Below are 19,927 nucleotides of genomic sequence, written 5' to 3'. Positions count from 1 at the left end.
AATCTGTATAAATTTCTTTGTTCTGATGAACACAGAGAAAGATATTTGGAAGAATGCTTGTAACCAAACAGTTCTTGGCCACCATTGCCTACCATAGTAGGAACTATGACAATGGTCGTCAAAAGTGCCCCAGAACTGTTTGCTTTCCTTTATTCTTCAAAATATCTTCTTTTGTGTTCAACAGAACAAATAAATGTATAAAGGATTTTTTCCTATTATGGTAGTCAATGGTGGCCAAGAACTGATTGGTTACAAGCATTCTTCCAAATGTCCTTCTCTGTGTTCATCAGAAACAAAGAAATTTGAAAAAAATTGAAACAAACTGAGGGTGAGTACATGATATCAGAATTTTTGGGTGTACTGTTAATTTCCCAATATGGGAAATTCTTATCATTGGTTGGTCATTTGTATGAAGATGATGCAGTAATTGAAAACGGTACCAATTATGGAACAAATGTGTTTAACGGAACACTTCAGAAAATAAGCATGGTAACTGTTAAAAAACGGGTCATTTAAAAAAACGAAAAAATATATAGTTTAAAATATTAATTATTTAAAGTTAATCCTATAAAATTATATTTTTTCTAAAGTAATATCCTATTCTATGCTTAGCGTCGATGTTGCAATGATTTATTTTGTAAGGGACAGTCGTGTACTTAGTTAGAACATTCAGCCAGATCCAGCTTTCAGATCATGCGAGAGGCCTTTCAGCTTGCCTGCAGCCGGGAGCTAGAGCTACTTGACCCAGACCATAACCTCGTAAATCTCGCGATAACAGCAACAGGCAGGCACTGACCTGCGTACGCTGGCTTTGACGCTGGGGAGGGAAAGGCGCTATCCGTCACCTCTCGCGATACTTCTGTCTGTCGCTGAACCGTGCGCGGTGGGAGGGGGGAAAATGGCCGCTCGCGGAGCGACTTTCGCAACGATGAACGACAAAAACACAAACACTACCCCCTCGAAATGTGACAGCTGACCAGAACCGACACCAGCACATACATCGGTGGATGGGTATCGAGGCCGGTGGCGAGGGAGGACAGCAACGACAGCGTTTGTGTTTAATCTGAGGGAAAGAGGCGAGTTAGCTATCCTGCTAACGATAGCCGCGCGCTAAACTGGAGCAGAACGAACCAGAACAAAATAGACGAAACCAGACCAGTACAGCCGCTTTTTCACTGCTAGAATGAGCGGACCGGGTCAGGACAGCGAACCTGAGGCCAAGGTGCTTCATATTAAACGTCTGTACAGGTAAGAACGACGAAGACAAGCCGAACTAACAGGAAACACCTGTACATTTTTACATGACTTATTTCTATGCGAAATCTTTCGCAAAGATAAACGTTATATTACAGTTGAATTGGAATGTAACGTTAATACCGACTATGTCACTATCATCGGCGTGTTCGTCACGAATAAAACAGTCTAAACTGGAAATATTGTGTTTTACATGTGTGCACTTGGTTATTGCCATTATCCCTACATTGAACTTACCAGACGAATTACTACATTTACATTTAGTCATTTAGAAGTAGGGCTGTCACGATTATGAAATTTGGTTGAAGATTAATTGTCTAATAAATCATTGCGATGATGACGATTAATTGTCTGTTTTAGAGCTTTGACTTTTAATTCTCTTACATTTTTTATTCATCTTTGAAACGACCATATTGTTCTGAATATAAAGACTATGTTCTTTTTCTTAGAAATACATTGGAAAAAATTGGGTCATCATACTTAAGGTTTAGGGTTTTACCTGTCAATAATACAACCACCAAATACTTGTAAATTGATCAGGAGTGAATTGAAGCCACCATTAAAATACTATCAGTCATAGAAAAGCTTCTAGCCTGTTTTTTTCTCACTTGCAAGACTACAATAAAAGTTTACTTCTGTTAATGAGATTTTGGTAGACTGGTTTTCACACTGAAATAATATTAAATTGTACTGCAGGTTATTTTTATGGTATATGCTTTAGTTTTTTTAAGTGATTGTGTTGTGGTGGTACATTTTACAAGTATTACCATGCTTTAGTTACAATATATACACTAAAATATGCAGATGCACTACAGCTCCCCCTAGTGTCTTCTATAGAGATGTGCAATAATTGCGATGATCTGAAACCATCGCGATGAGGTCAAACAATCGTGATGAGACGATTATTTAATAATCGTGACAGCCCTATTTAGCAGACGTTTTTATCCAAAGCGACTTACCAATGAGGTAACATTTTTTGGTAAGGATGAGGTTAGTTGAATATATTGTCAGAACTAACATAGAGATTAGTGCGTATACAAATGGAAATACATATGAAGGATCAGAACAGCTGATAATCATCTTTAATCTCTAAATCAAATGTCTGTGTTTACACCTTAACCATATAACTCTGAGAATAAGTCTTGTATAGAAACGAAAACATTCACAATGTCAAGTTGAACTTGAAGTGTTATGTTTTTGCATAATTTCTAACTCTTAAGAAAATCGATTTTACTATAAATAAACCCTCAATACCATGCTAACTACAAATTTACCATGGTTTTGCAACAGCAACCATAGTTTTACCTTGGTATTTATTGAAAAATTGGTTATACGGATGGTAATAAATCTGCCAGAAAACATAGATATTACACTGTAACTATAATAAACCTGGATGAATCTTTTAGAAAACATGTCTGGGTCACATTTAGCATGGTATTTTTTATAGTAAAATTGATTATGCAAAAATGCTAATAAATCTGTCAAAAATATGGATACTACACTAAATATTAGATACTACACTAATAAATGCATATTTACATTTTGTTAGGCAAGATTAAGATTGTAGTTTTATTCTGCAAACTGTTGAAAGACTTAATGGTATAGTTCACCCCAAAATAAATATTCTTTCATCATTTACTTAACGTCATATGAATGTTGGTAACCAAACAACCCTATTGACTTCCAGTGAGGTTTTGAAACCACATGAGGGTGAATAAATGATAACAGAAGTTTAATTTATGGCTAAACTATCCTTTTAAGGGTTAAGTTTTTTAATGCTAGCCCACCACAGAAAAGTTTTCATTTTAGTAGTGCCTTTTAGTGTGTCAGGAAAACATAGATTTTAAAAACAATGAATACAAGTGTAAGTACATCAGATAAAACCAAATGTTGTGCATTCTCAGTTTCATTATTTATTTTCTGTTTGTAAAGGGCTGTGGTGGAAACAGTGCACAAGCTGGATGTCATAATCAGCAGTAAATCATCGTATAGAGAGGTCTTCAAACCTGAGAACATCAGCTTGAGGAACAAGTAAGCATAGTTTTACTCTCTCTGCAACCCCAAACAATTTTACAACCATCTCTCAATTCAAACATGCATCTTTCAGCTTCTTAAAAAAGTATACATTTATTTTTTCCTTCAACAGATTACGGGAACTTTGCGTGAAGCTGATGTTCCTGCATCCTGTGGACTATGGGCGCAAGGCAGAAGAACTGCTGTGGAGGAAGGTCTACTATGAGGTCATTCAGGTCATTAAGACCAACAAGAAGGTACTGTTTCCTTGAACTGTTCACGTCTCGTAATTTAGAGGTGCTCTTGCATTTCCCGTCATGATAAAATGCTTCCACACGCTGTCTCTGCAGCACATTCACAGTCGCAGCACTCTGGAGTGCGCCTATAGGACACATCTGATTGCTGGGGTGGGCTTCTTTCAACACCTGCTGCTCTACATCCAGTCACACTATCAACTGGAGCTACAGGACTGCATCGACTGGACGCACGTCACTGACCCACTTATCGGTGAGACATGCTTTTCATATTTCTATTACTGGGTTAGTTCACTCAAGAGCTTTGTATTGGATTGAATGCCAGGTATTACTCACATGACTTATTGTTTTTTCTGGTGACTATAGTGCGTAAGAAACCAGTCTCAGCCACCCCTAAAGAGATGGAGTGGGCCCAGATGGCATGTCACAGGTGCCTTGTGTACTTGGGAGATCTTGGTAAGTGTGATGTTTAATCGACTCAAAACGTTTGGAAAATCCTTAAACCGAGCAGTGACTATGTCCACATTATTGGAAATAAATGCAGTATGTAAATGTTTGTAGCGCGGTACCAGAACGAACTGGCTGGAGTGGAAGCGGAGCAGCTGGCCGAGCGCTTTTATCACCAGGCCCTGTCTGTCGCTCTTCATGTCGGTGAGAGATTCATCGCTTCTCACATCCTCCAGACACATTTTCCTGGCACTGAACAGCATGCTTTTTATGATTATATCTTTCGAGCAGTGAATTTTAAATATGTGAAAATATTAAATTAAATGTTATGCTTTTTGACTTAGATTTTCTTGTCTCTTACAGGAATGCCATTTAATCAGTTGGGTACGCTGGCTGGAAGTAAATTTTATAACGTTGAAGCGACTTACTACTACCTACGCTGGTAAGGAACCAATCCATTTTGTCTGTTATTAGGCTGGTTGTGGTTAACCTATTCCAGCATTCAAAAACCAACTAGTCAATCATGACTCATTTCCAGTGGTGTAAAGTATTGGAGTAAATGTAATTAGTTACTGTACTTACTTAAGAATCTTTTTGGCTACTTTGTAGTTGTGCTGAGTATTAAAGATATTAGCAACTTTTACTCTCTACTTGACTACATTTTTTAATAAGGAGGGCGGTACATGCTACGAAAAAAATCTGTCTGTGCTAAGAATAAATTTGCCAGTGTAGCAAGTGTGCGATACAGTTATGCACGTGATATAGACAGAGCCGCTTGTTTGTGTGAGACGTGTTTGTCTCGGTGCTTGTTTGTGTGTGATGTAAATCAATGGTGCACCGCTATTTTAGTTGTTTTTACAACTTATTTTCTTGCTGTAGTGAGTCCATATTTAGAGTGCTGTGATTTCCACAGTTTGGAAACAGGGAAGGAATAGCGGAGGCGCTATCCAGCTTTTAAAATATTTCACCTGCTTATGAAAAATAAGCAGGTGAAATATTTTTGCGTGAATGTGAATGAGCTGTACAGTTTAACATATTACTACACACGTGTGACACTCGTGCATTTGTCTGCATCTCACTGTATGAGGACATGAACAACACATGCCCTCTGATCTGAGAGTTTATTTTTCATAAGCATTTCACTGTTAGAGAAAAGCTATGGTCAACCACACACTTTTTGCGATGACCCGTCAAAATAAAAGTCTGGTAAACTTGAACATGCAGATGAAAAACACTGTATTGTATTATAATATTTACTGTAGTAAATTGTAGTATTCTAGCATTAAATTGATAAACCATAAACACTAGAGTTGTGTTTAAAAACGAGTGTTTAAAAAAAGCTTAGAGTTAAGCTTTCCTGTGGCTCAGCGGTTAGAGCATGGTGCTAGGAACACCAAGGTCATGGGTTTGATCCCAGGGATTGCACATTCTTAAAAAACAAATGTATAGTATAATGCAATGTAAGTCGCTTTGGATAAAAGCGTCGGCCAAATGCGTAAATGTAAACTAATATTTAATGTGTGTATCTGCAAAAGGAGGAATTTTACTGCAGTTTACCATTGTAAATAATATAATAGTACACTGCAGTATGTGGATAAATATGTAATTATTGTATAGTAAAAGAATGGAAAACACAGAACTTAAAACGGAAAAAATGAACTTAGGAAAAACTTAATTATATGGCCCTAATTTACCCAACTATAACATTAATGTCCTTCGTCTGTTACCTGCCTATTTATGTGATAAACTGCACAGAGATATTTTTTATGTATTATACTTGTGCTACAACTGTTTAGCCTTTGCTACAACTGTTTAGCCTTTGCTACAAAACTTTAAACCTCTGTAGCACCAGTGCTACGTGCAAAACAAGTTAACGTACAGCCCTGATGTACTCTTTACTCCACTACATTTGTAATGACTAAAGCAATTACACTTTTTCTGGAGCAATTTTTTTCTACTACAGAAGAAGCAATATTGCCATTTACAGGGCATTGAAGGTACTATATCTTGTGCATTTTGCCCTTACTTACTGAAACTTGTCAACATGGCTTCTTTATGCGAATGCGGGTGCATTATCAGGTAGTTGACATCGCTGGTGTTTTATGTGGGAAGAGAACATGACTGCAGCCGACGATAAAGCCAAAACCAGCATGTCCAGTGCAAAAAGACTTTGACTTTTGTAATTTTACTTAACATCATTTTATTTATCCGTTTTACTGAAGAGAGCTTTTTGAAGGATATTGGTTTCCTTATGAGCACTTGAGCTTAACTGAGACTTGGGTGTTTGGAATAGACGTACGTTATGGTGTTCACCTTGATTTGTTGCAATTTTGAGGTGTTCAGTTTGATGAGATGAGCTCTCCTCACGAATCAGTGTTTCTTGTTTTTCACTGACAAGTCTCTTAAGTGTTGAGGACTAGTGCTGCTTTGAGCCTACATTCAGTATGAGTAAAATAACCAAGGACTGTTAAAATCAGACATTCTAAGACTTTTACTCAAGTCTAGGGCTGCAGCTATCGATTCTTTTCCTAATCGAGTATTCTACTGATTTTCCATCGATTAATCGGGTATTCGGATAATAAGTACTTTTTCTTTATCATAAAGCAATACTAAATATATAAGAGAAAATAAGACGGGTCTCTTAAAATGAGTAAAACAACTAATTTGTTTTTCATTTTTAGAACAATTAAAGTTTTTATAGTTGAAATTGCATACATTAATTTCTGTGAAAACTAAACCCATTTAGTACATTCCATTGCCATATTAAATTCAAAATGCAATATAATACAAATATATAAGTAAGAAACATGAATAAAAATGGAAAGAATAATTTCGAAGGTAAACAACTAACTTCAGCTTATGCATGCATTTAGTTTATATAAATTAGTTTTAGTTTCTTTTTTTACTATTAAATAGTAATATATAGCCTATGACTTGTATTTTGGCAGGTTGTCGGAAGACACTTATTTTTAGCATGTCTGTTTCTTCACTCAAACAATAACATGTTCGTGAAATAAACTCTGAGCAACTCTGGAGGTGAAGTTCATGTCCTCATTCAGCGCAGACGCGGACAAATTTATGAGCATCACGCGTGTAGCACGTTAAACTGTGCAGTTCATTCACGCAGACACGCAGAACAGACAGATGACATGTGTAAATAACAGGATTCGGCGTCCACAAGACCGCATATAGTTTGATGGACTCAATGCAGCCGGAAAACAAGTTTCACTTGCAAAATAGACTAAAACAGTAAAATAGCAGTTCACCATTTCAATAAGCTATCACTTATTTATCAGCATGAGAAATACGTGTGAGCGTGTGAACAGACTAAAATGCGTGTCTCACGGTGAATGCGTGAGACTTGAGAGCCCTGTAACATGAATAGAGTTTAGCGGGCTGTGCGTCAGTAATAATGGTCCGTGGGGAAACGCAGTGCTCCGTGTGTACTGTAGTTAAATGGATTAAACAAAGCTTCGAGAAAACAAAATTTGCCTCTTTGATTTTTTGTATTCGAATTACTCGAGGAATCGTTTCAGCCCTAATCAAGTCGTTTTGGAATTTGTGACTTGTAACTAGGGATGCACCGAAATGAAACTTCTTGGCTGAAGCCGAATAAGAATGAAACTCTTGGCCGAACACCAAACATGTCTTTTCGTATTTCTTCTATTTATTTAGCCAATTTTTTCACTATTGCATAAACTGAATGATCAAAATGTGCTCTTTATATTTTGTTTTCAATATATTACAATATTACTTAAAATAAAATTGTGCAAAACAAGTAGGGAAAGAATGTACTGTACTCTGTAAGCCTACAACAAAACACTTTATTAAAAAGTGTCATTCAACAGTATAAGCTAAAAATATGAATAAACAAAAACTGTTGGATTATTATGGGCTACACTGCAAACTGATTTAAAGAAAAAATAACATCTATGCAAGCCATTCTGACTGACAACCATTTCAGTTCACGTCTCTCATCCAAACTCCGCCCACAAGCTGACTGTCACTGTTCTCTCAGAAGGTGCACTCGTGGCGGGGATGCACAGAACTTACTTAGACAAGTTGTTTAGTACAGAGAACTGTGCGCAGACTGCGCACGCGACCACTGTATGATGTCAAAGGATGTCACGAGTGGCAGTGCTACTGTCTGTCAGACCGCCCACTCCAGTGAAGTACACAAGTACCGACCGGTAAAGACGCATTCATTCAGAATTTGACGCTTTGAAATGGTCCAAACACTGCCGACATGTTTGCTGCATTAAAGCGCGCGTTGCTCTCTTTCTCTCTGCGCTGGTTGCTGCTTGATCATATCACACGTCATGTTTGGTAAAATTTATTCTGCCATTTCACTTATTCGCTTGAACATTCCTATTTTCGGTTGCCGAACATTCGGTGCATCCCTACTTGTAACTTGTAATGGAGTCATTTTCACTGTAAGGCATCTGTACTTTTACTCAAGTATGGTTTTCAGGTACTCTTTGCACCTCTGCTATTTTCTACAAGCTCCTTTGGGCCGGAATTTTTCATTTTCTCTTTAGTACGTGCATAAGTGTGTCAGTGTAATGACACGGTAGTTTTAACTAAAAAAGACAATAAATGGCTAAAGAGAGATGTGAGAAAACAGCATTCTTTAATCAGTTTACATGCTGTTTTTCATGTGATGTGATGGTGTAGTTACATAATCATTGTGGGAAAATAAAAAATAATGATTATTTGTCGCACAAACACAAGTTTGATTGATGTTCAAAAAATGTGATAACTCGGCATGATCCTGACAGACTGGTTTTTCCCTGTTGAACAGTATTCAGTCTGAGACTCCCTTTGATGGGGCCTATGGGAATTTAAAGCGTCTTTTTGACAAGGCAGCCAAGATGTACCATCAGGTGAAGAAACAAGACATGAAGAAACTGTCACCATCACGCCAGAGGTGCGTTCCTCCACTTTTAGATGCGGATGACAATAAAGAAATGCTTTTCAAACTTGAAAGTGATACACATTTAATTGTTGGGTACAGCGGGGGTTAGCGGCCTTTATCTACTGTACTCCTCCAGACTTCACTCTTTCCTTAAATGAAAAAATGTATTTTATACTAGAATTATTTGTCATCAAAATCACAGTAAATTTTTAGTTTTTTTGTCAGTGGCTTTTGCTAAAGATGCCCTAAATTTTGCATGCTCATTGAGGTGTACTGTTTACGCCTTTTCTAAGAAATCGGATAGATTTTCAACAAAAATTTCCCTAGAAGTGTTCTGTCACGCACCTATAGGTGTTTTTGCGAAACCCTGAGATAACATCTTTCTCACTTCAGGTCAAAAGACATCAAGAGACTGCTGGTGAGCTTCATGTATTTGCAAAGTCTGCTGCAGCCCAAGAACAGGTGATTACATTCAAGACCTTCTGCAGGCAAAATATATCACACAAGAATAAAATGACACACAAAATGACCGATAACCTCTTGTGTCTTCAGTCTGATGGAGACGGAGCTGACGTCACTGTGCCAGTCTGTGCTAGAGGACTTTAATCTGGTGCTGTTCTACCTGCCACTTCCTGCTCATGGGAGCCAATCGGCCAGCGAGGAGGAGGAGGAGCACGAGTCAATCTGCTGTGTGCTTCCCGACAGCCTCGTATTCAAGATGGTGGTGACTTGCCTTATGGTGGTGCACAGCTTGAAGAGAGGGGGTAAATATGGATTCTAATTCATGTCAGGCTGAAATGTCACATCAGTGATGGCCAAATTGAATCATTAGGTCTAATTGACATGAATGTATGTGTTCTGTCTGATTTTTGCAATGTTTTTTCAGCCTCGAAGCAGTACAGTGCCTCCATCGCCTTCACATTGGCTCTGTTTTCACATCTGGTCAATCACGTAAACATACGACTGCAAGCTGAACTGGATGAGGGCGAGAGTGGCGTCCCACCCCTGCGCACGGATAACACGGGTACAAGAACAATGCACCGCTGTTTCTCACTTTTCCGTTGGCGATGCACTGATGACATTTTTTGACACTTTAAATTTTGATCAATACATTTTTTTAGTATTTACAGTTCCTGTCTTAGAAGGAAGGACAGCATTGTGTCAGGAGCGAGCCAATGATGCCTTAAAATGCTGTTCGCTAGACGACTCACTTAGATCATGTGACTTAATGCATTTGTTCTTAGACGAGCCTGAGGCAAGAGATCCCAGCAGCGCGACACCATCTGAAGACAGAACCCTGCAGAACGGCTCCCTGGAGGACGAAGAAGAGTTTGAAGATGAGGTGAAAGTAAATGAAGAAGACGAGCCTACGGGGAACGGACGGATGGTGGAAGTCAAGAAAGGAGTGGAGAAGAAGAAGTCACCGGAGGAGAAGCAGAAACAGAATAGGAAGTTCTCGCGTCTTTCCATGCTCCGCCGCCGCCGATGCGCTCACAAGGAGGATGAGAGCGACCTGAGCGAAGGCTTTGAGAGTGATGAAGAGGAGGACGAGGAGGACGGTGTGCCAGTCGACAGTCTGGGATCACCCAAGGTCCAGATGAACTCTTTAGGGAGGGAAGGACGAAGGGAAACGCCCGCGGTGGACGGCAGGTGGGAAAGCGGTTCGGAGGAGGACGAAGGGGGCACGGCCTTTGATGTCGAGACGGATTCTGACATGAACAGTCAGGAATCTCGCTCGGACCTGGAAGACATGGAGGATGCGGAAAACACACCGCAACATCAGCAAGAGGAACATGAGCAGCCACCACCATCTAGAGAGGAGAACTCGACCCCGCCAGCAACCAATGGCCCTCTAGTGTCTAATGATGCCAGCATCAGCAGTAACCTGCAGGCCATGTCTTCTCAGCTTTTCCAGTCCAAACGCTGCTTCCGGCTTGCTCCCACATTCAGCAATGTGCTGCTCCGACCCCCAGCTACCACTAACCCCACCCCAGACTCCAACCCCAAACCTTCCCAAGAGACCACACCCCCTCCTGCAACCACTTCCACTACGAGTCCAGAGCTTGTTAACGGAACCAGTGATAATAGTACGTTGTTTAAGATTGATTACACATTGACATACCGTATTGTGATTGGTCTTTTATCTAACATCAGTTATGTTTTCTATACTCAGATGCTGACTCTGATTCCGAGGGCAGCGAACACAGCAACCAGTCGATTCGCAGTGAGAAAACCCTTTCTGAGCGGCTTGAGATTCTGACCAATCAGGGTCTCATCCAGATAGTCAAGGTCTTTTTGGATTGGCTGAGGACAAACACGGACATCATTGTGATGTGCGCACAGGTACGTCGATCTACGTTTTAAATCTTTCTGAAGTAAACAGCAGAAGCACAATTTTAGCTCCATAGCCAGATGTTTATATGCACACTGAACTTTGGTCTTCACAAACAGAGTTCTCAGAGCTTGTGGAACAGACTCTCAGTCTTGCTTAACTTACTACCAGACGGCAACAAGGTGTTGGAAGCAGGTGAGAGAAATATTCCAAAATGTCCAATTATTCGCTTTAAAGGAACAGTTCACCCAAAAATGAAAATTCTGTCTTTATTTACTCACCCTTGAGTTGTTTCAAATCTGTATACATTTCTTTGTTCTGATGAACACAGACAAAGATATTGGGAAGAATTCAGAAAACAGTTCTTGGCCACCATTGACTACCATAGTAGGAAATATGACAATGTTAGTCAAAAGTCTCCCAGAACAGTATGCTGTCCTACTTTCTTCAAAATACCTTCTTTTGTGTTCAACAGAACAAAGACATGTATAAATCAAGCGTATAAATTTAGTTCTGGCAAGCCACGTGAGTCAAGCTTGCATCAGCTGATCCTCCTCTACCTATAGAAATATGACGCAATCACGGCTTCCGTTTTCAAATTCATTCAGCTAATAGCAGCTTATGGCATTGCTTAGGAGCAAATTACCCTCCTCCATCCCCAGCTCCACATCACATTTACAATCGGGACTCGACTTCTGTTATTCCTTTTCACAAGTCTCCACTACATTTTAGTTATGTGTTACACTTAAATGTCTTTAAGAACTAATGACATCTGCTTGTTCTGTTTGCTTTACCCTAAGGGTGGGTATCGCTGCGCTCCCTGCTCTTATTCATGCTGGCTGCTTGGATGGGCAGGGAGTTTTGCCCAGAACAGAATCATCCCACCAATCTAAACTGTATGCTAATTGTCAATCATTTTGACGTTGGTGAACCTGACAGAAAGTAATTTTTCCTACTATGGTAGTCAATGGTGGCCAAGAATTACAAGCATTCTTCCAAATATCTTTCTCTATGTTTATCGAAACAGAAGTTTATACAGATTTGGAACAACTCGAGGGTGAGTAAATGAAGTAGGGGAACTGTTCCTTTAAGTCTCTCTCTGGATCTCCTACAGATCTGGGTCTTAATAAGGAGGTGACCAAACTCCTGAATGAGTCCGAGCGGACCGGATTGGTCCAGACGCTGCTGTTGCCCGAGGATCTGGCACTCCGCCACCTTCCTGCACTCAGCTCGGCCCATCGACGTCTGGATTTCACAGGCCAGAGACCTTCTCTTAGCCCTCTGGAAGAGGTAACTATATCCATGTTATGGGCCTGAACACTGTGATCACTTAGACACCACGACTGGGATGAACAATCCACACAGTTCGAGCAGTCAGGCATCTGTTGAAATTCACATATTATATCTGCATGCAAGAATCCAAAATGTAATATTTAAACTATAGTGCAGCTCGCCGAGTATCAAGTTAGAAGGTTAAGTTAGTTTGGGAAAATGTGGCATTATATTGAACTGAAATGCAGACTCCTTTACATAGGGCTTTACTCAAAACTGCTTAAGAATTCAACAATGGTGTGACTGTGATATAAAAAATATATAACTCTTGAGAAATTCTTTTTAATTGAGTCAGGATATAAAGATATTTTGTTTTTATTCTAGCTCTATATAAACTGAGACCAGTAATAAAAAGCTAATATTTTTAATTAATCAAAATAAAATAAAAAGGCCTCTTCTTGAGGCTTACGGATGTAAAGTATGTCTCTCTCAAGTGTTATAATGTAACATAATGAATCGTTAACCATTTGTCAATGTTCTTTGAAGTATCTCGTGTTTCTTTTTTCCTTCCCGCCGCTGTCCAGTGTGTGGTGCGCTTGTGCTGTATTCGCAGCTTTGGACACTTCCTCACTAATCTCCAAGGCAACGTGTTGCACTTCAACCCAGAGGCGGGCATCTTCACCAGCATCAGCCAATCAGAGCAGGAGAACCTTGTTCAACAGGCCAAGGCCCAGTTCCGCATGGTAAACACACATTTTTGTTTTTAATTTAAGAAATACATTAAAAAAATTGTGGGGGTGATTCTAACTTTGCGTTAAACTAGAAACTTTTCTCTCAATGTTTTGAAATGACTATATGTCGATATATCGTCACATGCCTTGGTTTGTGCTCTCAGCAGTTGTAATGGTGCTAAATGCATGCAGAAATAGCCATGGAAAGTGCCTCAAAATGACAGGGTCTACACAGACATGTCTGCGGCAAAGAGAACGAGGTTTTTCATAAAACCTCACCGCATTTTTGAGCTCTTGCTTGAGAGCCGTATGTTGCCAAGCAACCGCGCAGCTCTTACGGGTAGAACAAATGATGCTTGAAGTGCCACCTTGCTGTGCTCGTGAACAGGTGGCTCTTTTCGCTACAATTTCATTAAAACCTTCAGGGCCTGCGAATAAAAAGAATGTCTTGCAGTTCATGACAAGCTCATAGAAATAAGGCTGAATTCAAGAGAGGGACTCCACTATAACCCCATCATCATAACCTGAGCTCTCTGACACTATTGTTAACCAAACCCACAGTTTTTCACTTTTTACAAACATATGTGTCATTAATTCAGGTACATTTAGATTGTGGTAGATGGGAAAGTAGGAGCTTCTGCATCTATACTTCTATGTGTGTGCTCTTATTCTTATACAGTATATGTGTGTGTGTGTGTTGTTGCTTCTATTATTGCATTACTCTAAATGAGAGTAATATAATGAGGTGTTGCGTGGAGGTTATGTTGACCTCGACTCTTTTGATCCACAGGCAGAAGAGGAAGCTCGTAGAAACCGGCTCATGAGAGACATGGCCCAGCTGCGCCTGCAGGTCAGACCAGCTGCCCCGTTTATTTTTAACTGTCTTTAATGCCGTTCTTGTTCATAAATCCTACACTCTCTTAATTGGAGCCGTAATGAATTGTTTCCCTGTCTGCCGGTCGTCTTCCGCACAGTTGGAGGTCTCTCAGTTGGAAGGAAGTCTGCAGCAGCCCAAAGCCCAGTCCTCCATGTCTCCATACCTGGTGCCAGACACCGCCGCTCTGTGCCAGCACCTGGGTCTGCTCAGACAGCTGGCTGCCAGCGGCTGCTTCATCATCATCATTCCTCGCACAGGTCAGCCCACACGCCTCCTGTTAGCTGATTATTCCAATTCTGTTGTGCAGTGGTCTTAGAAAACCCCAGGGATTATAAAAAAAAAAATGTTTAAGGCCCGGATAAATCATGCAAATTTACTAAAATATACTTTCTTCCGGAAAGGCTTTCCTATAAAATATTCCATAGATAAAGGGATTCTTGAAACCTTGTTTGGACCAAAAAAATTGCTTTACATTAACTTATTTGCCAAATGCATAGAATAATAAACAAATATGATTTAAAATATTTTAATATAACAAGATATGATTTTTAGGGGTGGGAATCGTTTGGTCCCTCACGATTCAAATCAGAATCGATTCTTAGGGTCACGATTCGATTCAGAATCGATTCTTGATGTACTAATTAGCATATTTAAGATTTAAGATGTCATCGCGTGACGTTTGTGCTCGGAGTCAGACTAGTGTTGGGACTTTGGCTTCTACTCTTAGAACTGTCACATATTGTATTTTAATAGAACTGAGTGCCCAGTAAAGCCATTCTCATTGACGTATTCTGCTGTCAGACATTAAAATAAGTACATAATAGTAATTAAACGCGACTCATTAGTGCTGTATGTTAAACGACATATCGTATGACAAAATCATCAAACACACATACATTAAAAGAACAGTTATTAGGCCTTTATTAGTGTATTAGTCCTGTGCAGAGCACCCAGCGCATCCGTCCGGCTAACAAACTGTGCATATTTAAATCTAAACAGTGACAGGTTTTGGGAAACGCTATTTTGCACTTACTGACAAGTCAGCTGCGGCATAGTAAATTGCATGCGCTGTTTCTCCCTGCCGCTCACTGCACAGAGCAGATGCAAAGAAAGACCATCCTAAAAATGTATTTCGTTTATCTTGCAGTTTAGTCCTACAGTGCTGAATGTATTTGGTTTTCTTTCTCTACTGCTCCTGTATGCTCCGCTATGTTTGCGTGTTAAGTGTGCTCCGATAAGAATTTTTTGGGGCCGATAACCGATCTTTAGAACCAGTATCAGCCGATACGATCACCGATGACCGATCACAGGATCTATATGAAGCCTTCTAGTTATCATGTAGAATTATTTATTTAACAATTTCAAAGAACAGCGTATATTACCTAATGAATTAAGAGATGGAAAGGAATCATAAATTGACAACTTGCACATAACATATTCCGCTCCCCTTTAAGAAAGTAAACAATGATAGCAGCCATAGGAACATCTTAGAGTATAACATAGCTTTCCTGTTTAATAATTATGAAAAACAACAGAATAAAACAAACACGTACAAACTGCAAACTTTCGGGAGTGGCAACCCCATTTAAATGCCCTGATAGTTATATATGTCCGCATTTGTGATGATTGACACACTAGTAACCATAGCAACGTTCTGGAGTCTCGCAGCTGTAAGAATATAAACCGTTTGGTATCTGTTATTTTTCAGCTAAGATTCGCTTTTTATCCATCAATTAAACTAAAGTACCTCTGACAGACGCGCTTTGTTTTGTTGGAGAGCGCTGTTTTGCAGTGTTGCCATGTTCATTTATTTTTAGGCAGTTTTATGTTTGTTGTTTGGTCTTAGATTGTAAAGCTCTACACTTTAGGTGTACAAAATGGTCAGTTGCGGATATAAGAGATTTTGGGGTCTTATAAAATATAAGTTATTTGTATTTTTAAGGTTTATTTTGGGCTTGTCTTTCTTTGCAGATTTTTTCTATGAAGATCTGGCAACACTGTCACTTTGGCAAAGGGCTAACGTTAGACCCGTGTCAAATCTGCGAAAGCAAAGACTTCTTTCACTGCTGTTTTCTAGCACCACACATACAGATGAAAACACATCTCTGATGGGCGTTTAGTTACGTCATAAACACAGTTATTGAGTTCGGTTCCGTACACACTGCGTATAGTTTTGGTAAAGGCTTTAGTTGAAAGTAAATTCGAAAGTAGAATGCAGTTATCACTCTAGTAAACCAAATTTTTCTGCAGTGTGTACGTGTATCAGTTTACTTCAGACTGCAACAAAAAGGAATGACAGGCAACCGACAGCTGAGTGAGTGACTGAGCTGAACGGTCCAGACCTCACGCCGCTCGGTCTGCACAGCACAGCCCGGCAGTTGAACACACCTACGGTCTACACGTTTTGTGTCATTTGATCGGCTCTTTTGATCGGCCATTATAGAGATCACTGATCAAGCTATTTAAAGTGATTATCGGCCGATAATGATCAGCAACCGATCAATCGGAGGACCCTTATTTGCGCGTTAGGTGTGCACTCTGTGCTGCACCGCTCTTGCAGTTGACTTATTTGTTCCAAAGACGTCACGTTATTATATTTAGTATCGTTTAAACATTTATTTTTTTTAATTTGAATCGATTCGAATCGCTAGCAGATTGAATCGATATTCATATGTGAATCAATTTTTTCTCCCAACTCTAATAATTTAGTTTATTTAAAAAATAAATTGTGTGTATAAATCTGAGTGCATGACCGAGATTAATTCTGGTCTCTTACAGTAATTGACGGTCTGGACATGCTAAAGAAAGAGAATGCTGGAGCGAGAGATAGCATCCGTTTCCTGGAGGCCGAGTTTCGGAAGGGAAACAGGTACATTTTGACATCTGCAACAGTTTTTATGTTGCAGGAATCGTAGTGGTGTTCCAAAGTGTAGTGAACTACACGTCTACATAGGCAACTGCTGTGGTTTTGTAGCTGATAATGGTTATATGCGGTGCCCTAAATTGCTTTTAGGCAATTCCAGCATTATGGATGTGACATTTTTAGTCAACACTTGAAATATACATTTTTTTAGAGAATGTATTTATTACCAATATATTGAATCATCTGTTTATATTTTACTAAACTTCTGATGATAGACTGCAGACATAAGAAAATATCAGTCTGTACACGCGTTTTCTGTTTTAAAATAGGAAAAAATCAATGCGTTATGGATGTGAAGAGGGACACAGTGTTTTAACATACTACAACATTGGTAACATGAAATAGTTACTGTATTTTAATTTTCATGTGCTCGTTTATGAGGAATATGGGCCGTAATGGAAAACACAAAAAAGGCTTTAAAAACTTGGAGAGTTTTTCCACCTTAAGGTTGACATTTGCATCGAATTGCCCATTAGAAAGCTTAGTAGTTCACAACATTTTAGATTCTAAGAACAGCTTTCTCTCATATGTCATATTATCACGCTACCATTAAAATGCCACAGAAGAGAATTAATGTAATGTATTAAATTCTACCCATAACACGAAAATTGACATGTTTTGTGTGAATGTTTGTCACTTGTGCCACAGATACATCCGCTGTCAGAAAGAGTCGGGAAGAGGTTTTGAGAGGGATAAATTAAAGCGACAGGATGTAGAAGCCTGGTAAGATATACATGACCTCCTGTTTCAGTTTGAAACCCTGTAGGATTGTCTGTGAATCTCAGTGCTGCAGGTCCTGCATGTGTATTGATATGATGCAGTGATGGATTGATCTTTCTCACAGGCACCTGTATAAGATGGCGGACAGCTGTCGACAGCTCACAGGATCTCAGAACAGCGGAGACGAAGACACGGCGGGCATGGTGACCATTTTGACGGGACACTCGGTGGAGGAGATGACTGAAAGATCAGATTCTATGAAGGTCTACACGGTTCTCTGATTTTAAGTTAGACTTTTACTGTCAAGCCACTGAATCTCAAGCTAACTTTCTCTTTGATCTTTTTTTGTGGTTGCAGGCGGCTGTCCAGGCAGTGGGTGCCGCGGGCATGGAGCTGAAAAACATCACAGAGTTCTATAAGCAGTGGAAGGAAATGGGTTGAGAGACAGCATGGGACGCAGGGGTCGGCTCGGCGTTCGGCTGATCACACACTCACTCCCCTCTCTCTCTCTTTCTCTCTCTCCCACTTTACTGCTCTGTCTGCATCTGCGTCTCCAGGACAAACCACTCGAAGACGCAGAGTCGGAAGGAAGGAGGGTGCAGAAAGTGTGTGGAGAAGAGAAGACAGAGACACAGGGGGCTTTAACATACAACAGCGCGTCCTCGACCCAACGCAGGAGGGTTGAAAGAAGCAATGGGGTGAAATAAATGTTTAAATGCCCCTGGGGTGTTATAACCAGACATATATACCTATGAAATGAGTGTATATGTTTTCGAGAGAGAAACGAACATTTGTGTGCATATACACAAGAAACCCATCAATCTAAATGTATAGAGCAATGTGTTTGGATCTTTTTATTTTAGTCTTTACGCTACAGCCATGGGGGTCGTGCACTGCCGCATAGATGTCTGTGTTTAACCGGCAGGTGACCCAACCACAAGGCTTCAACAACGATCGCACCAGAAATCAGCCGTGATCCAGTTTAGCATTTACTCTTGGTACAAAAAGAGGCTTTTGCTCCCAGGGACAAGAAGGATTCAGAATTATGGGTGTACACTTCTTTTTGATGATTTTTTTCTTTCCTACCTGGCCTCTCCTTTGTTTTCTTTTTGCTGTGTACCCTTGTGGTTTAATGTATTGTGTTATCTGTGTATGAACAGGATGGAATAAGTCAGGCTTTTATTTTATTTTATTTTTGTATGTCGTATCTTTGCTGTGCCGAACACAGAAATGAGGGTCAGGCGTAGAGATTCTTCATGGGTTAGAGCATTCTCGCATTACAGCACTCGCATCACGCTAGGCTGCGCTGATGGACGTGGAGGTGTTTCTGCTTAGCAGATCTAGACCCAGACCTTTACCATCCCATTCTCATAGTAATTGTCCCATATTGCACAACGCAAAGGAATAAAATGTATGTGTGAGGCAGTGCATTAAACAATAAAAAGAGATTTCGTCTACAATTGTCTCCTTTGTTAGGTTTTTGTCTTGTTGCATTTCACAGCGAGGGGGTTTCAGACTGGGGGCTGCTAAGAGGGTTTCATAGAGATAAAAGATTATACAGAACAGTAGGCCATCAGTGTTCATTTAGGAAATTTTACTTCATATTTTAATGTAACGACATTTTCAGAATGACAATATTGCTTGTAACAGTCTGTTTATTAAAGATTAGTCTAAAAGCATGAGCTTAATCTTTTTTCACTTGGTAGTTGCAGTTTACAACATGAACAAATAAAAAAGAAATCTGCACGTAAACTATTTGGTTTTTCTGTGCAATTCTTTTGCAATGTGCATTGAAGATTAGATTGTAGTTATGTTTTGTCTAAACTTTCTACTTGCCTTAAGCTTGCACACTGGCGGTTGTAAGGCATTGTTATCTAAAAAACTGCTTTGAATCGAATTAAAAATGTTTCTCTTAAGGTTTATGTAACCAGTATTTAAAAGCCCACCAGGTTCTAGGAGCCTAACCATCATGATCTATTTGGACTATGCATGTCTCTGTGTCTCCATTCCACTATCCTCTGTCTCGTGCCTTCAACTCTCCCTCTGGCAGAGACCCCATCCTACCCTGACATCGAATGGCCAGGCTTTGCCCCACTTTAAGGGAAGATTTATTTGCAGTCCTGTCCAATGTTCAAATGAACCTGGTGGTTTCAGTGGAGTGGAGGAGGGGAAGATGGTGGCACCACTAA

The 19,927-nt window shown here is 39.8% G+C and overlaps 1 protein-coding gene across 1 annotated transcript; it reads left to right on the top strand.

The window, feature by feature from the left end:
* Positions 1-784: 784 nt before the first annotated feature.
* On the top strand, positions 785-19,507 carry smg5 (SMG5 nonsense mediated mRNA decay factor). The gene is made up of 22 exons (XM_057340353.1): positions 785-1,248; positions 3,187-3,285; positions 3,401-3,524; positions 3,618-3,774; positions 3,888-3,977; positions 4,083-4,172; positions 4,332-4,410; positions 8,770-8,895; positions 9,277-9,345; positions 9,436-9,647; positions 9,770-9,907; positions 10,128-10,970; positions 11,057-11,226; positions 11,335-11,410; positions 12,330-12,505; positions 13,072-13,230; positions 14,009-14,068; positions 14,193-14,352; positions 16,874-16,964; positions 17,667-17,741; positions 17,863-18,001; positions 18,096-19,507. The coding sequence occupies exons 1-22, from the start codon at positions 1,184-1,186 to the stop codon at positions 18,177-18,179; spliced, it is 3,282 nt and encodes a 1,093-aa protein (XP_057196336.1). The 5' UTR covers positions 785-1,183; the 3' UTR covers positions 18,180-19,507.
* Positions 19,508-19,927: the final 420 nt, after the last annotated feature.

The sequence above is a fragment of the Triplophysa rosa genome, linkage group LG8 (genome assembly GCF_024868665.1).
Source record: "Triplophysa rosa linkage group LG8, Trosa_1v2, whole genome shotgun sequence".
Lineage (NCBI taxonomy): Eukaryota > Metazoa > Chordata > Actinopteri > Cypriniformes > Nemacheilidae > Triplophysa > Triplophysa rosa.
Note: the sequence above shows the minus strand (reverse complement) of the source record. Positions and strands in the feature narration are given on the sequence as shown.